The 9,244-nt window shown below is 50.1% G+C and overlaps 3 protein-coding genes across 3 annotated transcripts; 2 read left to right on the top strand and 1 right to left on the bottom strand.

Annotated features, from left to right (window-relative positions):
* Positions 1-261: 261 nt before the first annotated feature.
* J7337_004665 (uncharacterized protein) lies at positions 262-1,682 on the top strand (the record flags this gene model as incomplete). Its single annotated transcript, XM_044822357.1, has 2 exons — positions 262-363; positions 543-1,682. The coding sequence occupies 2 exons, from the start codon at positions 262-264 to the stop codon at positions 1,680-1,682; spliced, it is 1,242 nt and encodes a 413-aa protein (XP_044683690.1).
* Positions 1,683-2,297: 615 nt separating this feature from the next.
* J7337_004664 (uncharacterized protein) lies at positions 2,298-4,319 on the bottom strand (the record flags this gene model as incomplete). The annotated part of the gene is made up of 3 exons (XM_044822356.1): positions 2,298-2,382; positions 2,433-4,199; positions 4,252-4,319. The coding sequence occupies 3 exons, from the start codon at positions 4,317-4,319 to the stop codon at positions 2,298-2,300; spliced, it is 1,920 nt and encodes a 639-aa protein (XP_044683689.1).
* A 1,674-nt stretch (positions 4,320-5,993) lies between these two features.
* On the top strand, positions 5,994-8,146 carry J7337_004663 (uncharacterized protein; the record flags this gene model as incomplete). The annotated part of the gene is made up of 3 exons (XM_044822355.1): positions 5,994-6,020; positions 6,084-6,282; positions 6,339-8,146. 3 exons carry the CDS (start codon positions 5,994-5,996, stop codon positions 8,144-8,146), a joined length of 2,034 nt encoding a protein of 677 aa, XP_044683688.1.
* Between the last annotated feature and the right edge of the window lie 1,098 nt (positions 8,147-9,244).

Below are 9,244 nucleotides of genomic sequence, written 5' to 3'. Positions count from 1 at the left end.
TCTGATAGTAGCTTGTAGGGTATGAAGCTCAACAACAGTTCTCTGCACACTTGTAGTGTCACCAAAAGATATACAAACCTTTATAGAGTATATCCCTATATTTTCTTTCTAATTTGTAACTGTCTTGGTCGGTGCATTGTGTTGTTCCCCGTCTGCGTTGCGTCGTTGGGTCAGCTCGGTGTATGCATCATCTTGGCCGAATTCTCGATACACTATGATCCTCCCACTCTTGCAACCAACTCTACTTCAACAACAACCATAATGCTTCGACCATTGGCACGTAAAATCCCCACAAACCTACGAACTATTCAAAGAAATAGCTTCAGTTCGACATCAGCTGCCAGAGCCGACTTCACCCATGCTGTAAGTCCACTTCATCGTCATCATAAGACCCGTATCATGACCCGGCTCCGGCGCCGGAGCCTCAGTCTCCGATCGATCCCGTAGCCGGATCACGAGGTATTGAGCGGGGGACAAACGCCATTGAGTTGCCACGATGTATTTCAAATCAACTCGAGACTATGACCCTGACATTGTAGTAGGTAATTGGTGGCGGTGTCGTTGGGCTTGCCGTGGCCCGTCAACTTGCACAACGGGACGATACCTCAACTGTTCTCATTGAGCGTCATAATGCGATTGGCACAGAGACAAGCTCGCGTAACAGTGAAGTTATTCACGCTGGCATTTACTACGGACCATCAAGCTTGAAAGCGAAGCTCTGCATCCGTGGTAAGAATCTGCTATACGAGCTTTGCGAGAAGCATGATATAGGCCATCGCCGCACGGGCAAATGGATCGTTGCTCAAAACGACGCACAGCGTGAAACTCTTGAAAAGATTCACGCTCTGTGCGAGAACGACCTCGGTGTCCCAACGCGATGGGTGAGCGGTGAAGAGGTCAAGAGAGACGGTGAAGGCGTCAATGCTGCTTGTGCGCTTGAGAGTCCGACAACCGGTATTGTCGACTCGCACGGCTTAATGCTGTGTCTCCAAGGCCTATTTGAGGATGCTGGTGGTGTTTCGGCGCTCAACTCACCCGTCGTGAACATCAAACCTCTCGGATCTAAACCCGGCAGTGAAGGTTGGGAGATTGATGTTAAGGATGCTGCCACGGGTGAGAGGTCGAGTATCACGGCTGAGACACTCATCAACGCTGCTGGTCTGGGAGCTGCGGTTATTCACAACATGATCGTCCCCTCTGAGAAGCGACGGGAGCTGTACTATGCCAAGGGCAACTATTTCTCGTATTCTGCTTCTCAGCCCAAGATCTCGCGTCTGATATATCCCGTTCCAGAACCTGGCATTGCAGGTCTAGGCACTCATTTGACGCTTGATCTTGCGGGACGTCTACGTTTCGGCCCGGATGTGGAATGGATTGATGATCCTAATGATTTAGCTGTCAACGCAGCACGACTGCCGCAGGCTATTACTGAGATCCAGCGTTATCTTCCGGGTATTGACGCCTCAGCTTTGGTAGCAGACTATGCTGGTATTCGACCCAAGTTAGCTGGCCAAGACGCTGTCCTCAAAGGCAAAGGGTTCCACGACTTTGTCATCAGGAGAGAAGAGGGATACCAGGGCTGGGTAAATCTATTGGGTATCGAAAGTCCTGGATTGACAAGCTCACTGGCCATCGCTGAGATGGTACAAGAATTGCTCTACGGGTCTAGCAAGTCACTTTAAAGCACAGGTAGTATTTTTTTTATTCGTAGCTAAAATTCGTTGGATCATATTCCAGCTATCCCCAAGTGTTGATTAGCTGTGTTTACCCTCAATTTGTGTTCCTCATACTGCTCTGCGTTGCCTTGCAACGTGATTCAATCTATTACTCACCCCAGTTAGATCATAAGGTTAAAGGCAGCAGCGCTGTATCATTTTAAGACTTGCTTTTAAAGTTATTATGTTTTTTTAGCATAGTATATAACGCCTTATATATAATATGCTGAAAAATAAGTATTATATTGTGTTATTCTCATTATAAGACCTTATTGGCTATACCTCGCGTATTGCTGCAGAGACATTTTGACTTTTCAATATTCAAGCTATCATCGATAACAGCTAAGCTATAAGTGAGCATGTAAGAATCGAAAGGTAATGTAATGTGACTGAGATAAAACATCGCAAACGCCATGTCAAGAAGAGGTAGGAATGTACTCAAGGTATCCTGTGCCCATGCTAATACTGAACCGTCGTCACTGGTCATCACTTTTGGTAAATAAAGATATCACCCCAAAGCTGCTATTAAAAACCACCTGCGCCAGCACAAAGGTTCACGTCCTCTCGTTGAATTCTGGCCTTTTACCTCATCGAAACGCTCGGGAAGAACTTCCTGCTCTGAGTGTCCACGTGGAGCTCGTAAATACCGTTCTGTGCACCAACAAAGCTACGTCACGTTAGCAAAAGCGTATACAGATTGACCAAAAGCAGACTTACAGTGTGCGACCATCTTCGCTCCACGCCAACCCGGCAGTGTTGTCCGGCGAAGGCGGGACTTCGAAGACGCCATGGTCATCCTCCCATCGATTCACTACCTGGTTGATAAGCGGCACTATGATCGTTGTATCGTCGGGGTCGCGGTCGTTATCTCGCTCTCGTGCCTGGAGAATCTCAAGCACAGTGAGGTAGGATGAATCTTGGCGCTGCCGTTGTTCTCGAAGCATGGCCACTGTTTCACCAAGACTCTCCATCAACCGATCTGGCCTTCTTCCAATTTCCGGGGTGTCGGAGGCTTCACGTGGAGTTCTTGTCACTGGACGTCTGTTGTAATTGCTGCCCAGCAGCTCTCCCATGGCACGACCGATGCTACTGCTCCTCCGAGCCATAGGCCGCTCATTGTCATCGCTGCCAACGGGTCGACGGGCTGACCTGGCCCCCCAGAAGTTAGTCGGACCACCTGTAACCCTCTCGTCTGCAGCCGCCGCCACTCTCTGAGCAGCTCTTTCACGACTACGCCTGCCAAGCTGCATAGCCTCGAGTACAAGTGTCTCGTTGGCAGTCAGAGGAGTATTTAGGCTGTCGATCACATCTCGGCGTCTCCCGGTCTCTGCAGCGCCTGATCCGAGAGCAGCATCTCTTCTCTCGCGGCGGCTATCCAAAAGTCGCGGATCAATGGTGTTTCGGTCCGGAATGTTGATATGCTCGAACACCGGTTCTTCGATGTTCACAATTTGACGAACATAAAAATTGCTCCTCATATCAGCAATACCAACATTGCCTCTGTCCTCTGTCCACGCAAGCATTCCGAATGGTCCGGGGCAGAAGGCCATATCTCGAATAGCACCGGGGCCACTGTGTGGCCGTGAAGACGGGAAAGTTGTAATAAGGGGGTCGGCATTAGGATTTGCCAGAAGTGCGGCATTGAAGATGGAGATGGTACCATGCTGGGTCCCAACAGCGAGATATGCTCCGGATTCAGAAAAACAGGCGGCAAAGCTTCCTCGACTATCTGTTCTGTCGTCTTTCTTTTGGCTCTTGAGAAGTATTCTCTGTGTCTGTTCCCATGAGTATGTAGGGCTTTCACTTGACCTCGTCGCTGGAGATTCTGCAACGCTCCTAACTCTCTCATGGACATACAGATATGGGTCGTCGAGAATGGCGATCAGAAGCCGGCCATCTGGAGAGATGAGTGCGCGGTTCACGAAGTCTGGGTAAGTGATGATATCCAATGCCTCTGTCTTCTCTTTCTGGTCAAAATCGTTAAGGCTCACCAGTGTAACAGTACGGTCGTTGTTGGCCAATACCGCCACAGGCTCTTTATACGCCTTATCATGTGCTGGCATCCTTGTTGGCGGGAACCAAAGTGTGATGCAGTTTACCCGGTCCTTGGCCAACTTCATGCTTTTCGCGATCAGGGTTTTGTTATTCCGTCTCGCGCGGTTCAGAAGAGAGAGTATAGGATCATCACGGGACGAGTCGAGTCCTAGGCTAAGTCGAGTGTCTGGATCGAGTTCTGATAGAATTCCATGTCCATCATCGTTTCCTTCGTCGAGTCGAATTGCGACGAAGTCGCCACTCTCACTCCCACAGCATAGCCATCCTTTCTCGGCGACGAGGCACCGAGGCGCAAAGGTGAGGAGTTTGATGGTTTCGCATTCTCGGGTTGTCGTGTTCAGCCGTTGGACATGGTTACTGCCATTGCCACCTGGAAAATAGACAATATCCTGCTTCTCGGCGCTAACAAGAGACCGTAACTGCCAATGTCTAGAGATATCATGAGCATAATGGCGCCACAACAAGATGAATTATGACATACTGCGAGCGCACGGGGATACGATAATGTTTCCGCGCATGCTTCGAAACGAGGGCATCGGTCGGGTACATGCTGGACGATGTTAGTATTGATACAATCATGATTAATAAGCTCGTTGGCTACGAGGGTCGCCATACTCGTTCTCATCTATCGCCATCTTGGACCACGCCGCCCCTCAAAGGGAGCGACAATGCGGAGAATTGCGAGCTACCCGGTGGCTGAATATCGATACGATGAGGCTTTGTCCTGCGTATGAGTTGTCGAGCTCTCGAAATCGCCGGCGGCTAGTGGGCGCAACGCGAGCGGCACGGTTGTGGCGAACAATGCGACAGGCAGATTGCGGATGATGGGGAGTGCGAGACTATCGAGTTGTCTATTTGCTTTCCGATGTGAAATGACGGTTACGGGAGCGTAATAGAAGAAATGTCGTTGGCCGAGTCGGGCGATTACTGATGTGGGTTATGAAGGCTGCATGCGCGAATGACGTCTGGCTTGATCTGATTTAATGGGCGAGGGTCTACGGGATAATTTCAGGACCGACCCCAACTCAATGATCAGCCAAGATCAGGTATAGCTCAATTCAGTGTCAACTAAATCACTTTTTTCTCCTGAGTTGAAGGTACTTGAATATCCTCGATACACCAGACTATCGTTATTCACTACCGATTAGTAGTAGGAATTGTGTAATTACGAAAAAACATCCCAATCCAGGGTTCTGCTAAGATGAAGCTAGTTCTCGGTGTCTCTAATAGAATACGCACAGGCCATGAAACATCATGAATTAGATCACTGCCCGTCACCACTAGATATATTAGAAGGCGGTTATCGCAATGGAGATAGCCAACGAAAACGGACAAGAACTGATAAGAAAAATTTATCTATGAATATACTATGCCCCTGTTTGAAAGAATGGGACTGTTAACTGGTGAAATGTAAAGCCATCGAACACTGACTCTCTCTCATAAGCTGTCTAGGCTGTCTCCATGCCGTCATCAGCCTTGCAGCTAGCTATCATACTTACTGAAAGCATTCTCTCATGACACCAGTATCAAGCTGCCTTAGACTAGCTGACTCGCGTATGACAGACAGCCTCGTGCAAGACCCCGAGTTATGAACTTCTTGAGATGCCCGAGCCAAATCCGTTACTTTTCCGGTAACACCGAAGCAGTCATCACGTGTGGTGAAGCTTTTCTCAGCCATCTCTGGGGGAAGAGGAGCACTTCTCATTAGCGTGCAGCGCGGGTCTTCTCATTGCGTCCGATCCCCATTGGCTCCGCATAACTACTCGGGATACAAGGTCGAGAGAAGAGGGCGTTTTGTATCATGAATTGAGAAGCGTAGGAGTTTGAGTAGGCATGGTGTAAAGTTACATCTAGCCGTAGATAGTCGTTAGATACTCTAAATCTTCTGTGGTCAATTGACTTCCATGATATGCTTTGTCGGGAGCCGTTCCGTTGATTCTACCAGATCTTTCACGTAGGTTCGGAGTGGGCCTCCACAGGAATAACCATGGTCCGAACCTAGCCGGCTCAGTGGAGACAACCCGGTACTTGCCTCTTTCCTTTGGCTTCTATGACCTACCGGGGAAAGAGCTTTTTTCGAGTAAAAAAATTCGTTCCTCTCGATTCCACCATCTCCATTCATACTCAATCCTCTAAAACACCACCTCCTCCCATCTACTCTCCGACTTGCGCCTCTATCCTCTTTCTTTTCCTGTACTCTATACCCATATACCCATAATCAAAATGCTGGCTTCGCGCTTGTCGAGGGCTGTAAGTGTCTCTTGCACCGCAATCGCTTCATCCCACATTGCATTGTACTGACCATCGCATCAGCTTCCCCGAGCTTCCCCTCTCGCCGCTCGCTCGGCTGCCTTCACCCGATCTCCTCTGGCTGCCAAGTTCGCTCGCTATGAGTCCACTGAGTCCGAGGGCAAGGTCCAGGGTGCCGTGATCGGTATCGATCTTGGTACCACCAACTCTGCCGTCGCCATCATGGAGGGCAAGGTCCCCCGCATCATTGAAAACTCCGAAGGTTGGTTTTACATGCCAATTCGTCTGACGGACAACCACTAAACATTGCTCAATTAGGTGCCCGAACCACTCCTTCAGTTGTTGCTTTCGCCGAGGATGGCGAGCGACTTGTCGGTGTCGCTGCCAAGCGTCAGGCCGTCGTCAACCCAGAGAACACCCTCTTCGCTACCAAGCGATTAATAGGACGCAAGTTCAAGGATGCTGAGGTTCAGCGTGATATCAAGGAGGTCCCTTACAAGATCGTCCAGCACACCAACGGCGACGCCTGGGTCGCTGCTCGTGGCCAGAACTACTCTCCCTCTCAGATTGGTGGTTTCATCCTCAACAAGATGAAGGAGACCGCCGAGGCCTACCTCTCCAAGCCCATCAAGAACGCCGTCGTCACCGTCCCCGCTTACTTCAACGACTCTCAGCGACAGAGCACCAAGGATGCCGGTCAAATTGCCGGTCTTAACGTTCTACGTGTCGTCAACGAGCCTACTGCCGCCGCCCTTGCCTACGGTCTTGAGAAGGAGGCTGACCGCGTTGTCGCTGTCTACGATCTTGGTGGTGGTACCTTCGATATCTCTATCCTTGAGATCCAGAACGGTGTCTTCGAGGTCAAGTCCACCAACGGTGACACCCACCTTGGTGGTGAGGATTTCGATATCCACCTCGTCCGCCACCTTGTCCAGGACTTCAAGAAGACCTCTGGCATTGACCTGTCCGGTGACCGCATGGCTATCCAGCGTATCCGTGAGGCCGCTGAGAAGGCCAAGATCGAGCTTTCTTCTTCCCTCTCTACCGATATCAACCTTCCTTTCATCACTGCCGACTCCTCCGGTCCCAAGCACATCAACATGAAGCTCAGCCGAGCTCAGCTTGAGAAGATGGTTGACCCTCTCATCACCCGCACCATCGAGCCCGTCCGCAAGGCTCTCAAGGATGCTGGCCTCTCGGCTAAGGAGATCCAGGAGGTTATCCTCGTTGGTGGTATGACCCGTATGCCCAAGGTTGCTGAGTCCGTCAAGAGCATTTTCGGCCGCGACCCCGCCAAGTCCGTCAACCCCGATGAGGCTGTTGCCATTGGTGCTGCTATCCAGGGTGCTGTCCTCTCTGGTGAGGTCAAGGATCTCCTCCTCCTCGATGTCACCCCTCTGTCCCTCGGTATTGAGACCCTCGGTGGTGTCTTCACCCGTCTGATCAACCGAAACACCACCATCCCCACCAAGAAGTCCCAGGTTTTCTCCACCGCCGCCGATTTCCAGACTGCTGTCGAGATCAAGGTATACCAGGGTGAACGTGAGCTCGTCAAGGACAACAAGCTTCTCGGAAACTTCCAGCTTGTTGGTATCCCCCCTGCCCACCGTGGTGTCCCTCAGGTCGAGGTTACCTTCGACATTGATGCTGACTCCATCGTCCACGTTCACGCCAAGGACAAGTCCACCAACAAGGACCAGTCTATCACCATTGCTTCCGGTTCCGGTCTCTCTGAGAGCGAGATTGAGCAGATGGTTGAGGACTCCGAGAAGTACGCTGAGGCCGACAAGGAGCGCAAGGGTGCCATCGAGGCCGCCAACCGTGCTGACAGTGTCCTGAACGATACCGAGCGTGCTCTTAACGAGTATGCTGACAAGCTCGACAAGACTGAGGCCGACTCTATCAAGGAGAAGATCACCACTCTCCGTGAGTTCGTCGCCAAGAACCTCTCTGGTGAGGGCACTGCCACTGCCGCTGAGATCAAGGAGAAGACCGATGAGCTCCAGGTTGCCAGCTTGAACCTCTTCGACAAGATGCACAAGGCTCGCAACGAGAGCAGCGGTGAGCAGTCTTCATCTTCTGAGCAGTCTCAGGAGGGAGAGAAGAAGGATGAGAACAAGCCTTAAGAGTCTTGATTCTGTGTTATAAAAACTTGTTACAATATCTGAGGATGAGGGATCTGTGCGGCTCAGATCTCTCACCTGTCCTGTATTTCACTGTATTCATATCCCGCCTAGCCGCTTTTACACTTTTTTACCCATATTATGTTTCAGGGTTGGCGGATCTGGCGTTGGAGCTTTAAAACCTCTATTGAGAGAGATCTTTGGTTGTTTTTTGAGATGATGCCACGGAATGGGGGATCATGTTGTATATCTGTATCATGACTTGCCTATAGGTAGACTAATCGCACATCCCCCCTCAAAACATGTTTACCTTGATGGTACATAATATGACTTGATGTTTCATGTACTTACGTTCCTCTGTTTATGATTGTGATGGCTTTAAATATGTTGGTGTTAATGAAATTGCAGTGATCGTGCTATATCATGACATCCATCCCCAAGCAGTATTAAGTCTGTTCACACCATGCCAGTGAATCGTTTTCGCCTTCTTCTGTCCGTCTTTATCCCCCACACTCTCTAGTGGACTCCCCCCGTTTAACTCCATCATCGAACGCGCAGGCTTTAACCTTGATATATGTGGTGCTGGCAACTGGAAAGTATCGTATAAAGACCCACGGTCATTAGGATTCCGAAGTGGTACTCGTTCACCACGGAAAGCAGTATCCGCAAACAAAAGCTGGCGAGATTCGATCTCGACCTCAGAAACTGGTCTCGCTTCTTGATTGTTTCTTTTCTTTTGGCTTCTTCTGCTGCTTCCGCCTGATGACGATGGTGTTGGTGAGGGTGGGGGATATGTGGTGTCGAGAAACCAGCCGCGGCGTTGGGAAAGGCGACGCTCAAGGAGTTGACGGAGAATTGAAACGAATAGAGATACGACGGCTAGAACGATTATTATGGCGATGATAGTCGCTGGGTAAGGATGTATCGAGGTGTGCTTGGGATGCCAGCTTCGCGATGGCGCTTCCAACGATGGGTCTTGGGCCATCATGCGCAGCTTTAATAGGTACTTAATGAGAGTGAGTAAAGAAAAGAGAACAAAAAAAAGAGAATGTGAGCCTGAGTAAAAAATGAATGTGAGGCTAAGAAAAATCAGAGAGCTTG

This window comes from Fusarium musae, chromosome 3 (assembly GCF_019915245.1).
Source record: "Fusarium musae strain F31 chromosome 3, whole genome shotgun sequence".
Taxonomy (NCBI): Eukaryota; Fungi; Ascomycota; class Sordariomycetes; order Hypocreales; family Nectriaceae; genus Fusarium; species Fusarium musae.
Note: the sequence above shows the minus strand (reverse complement) of the source record. Positions and strands in the feature narration are given on the sequence as shown.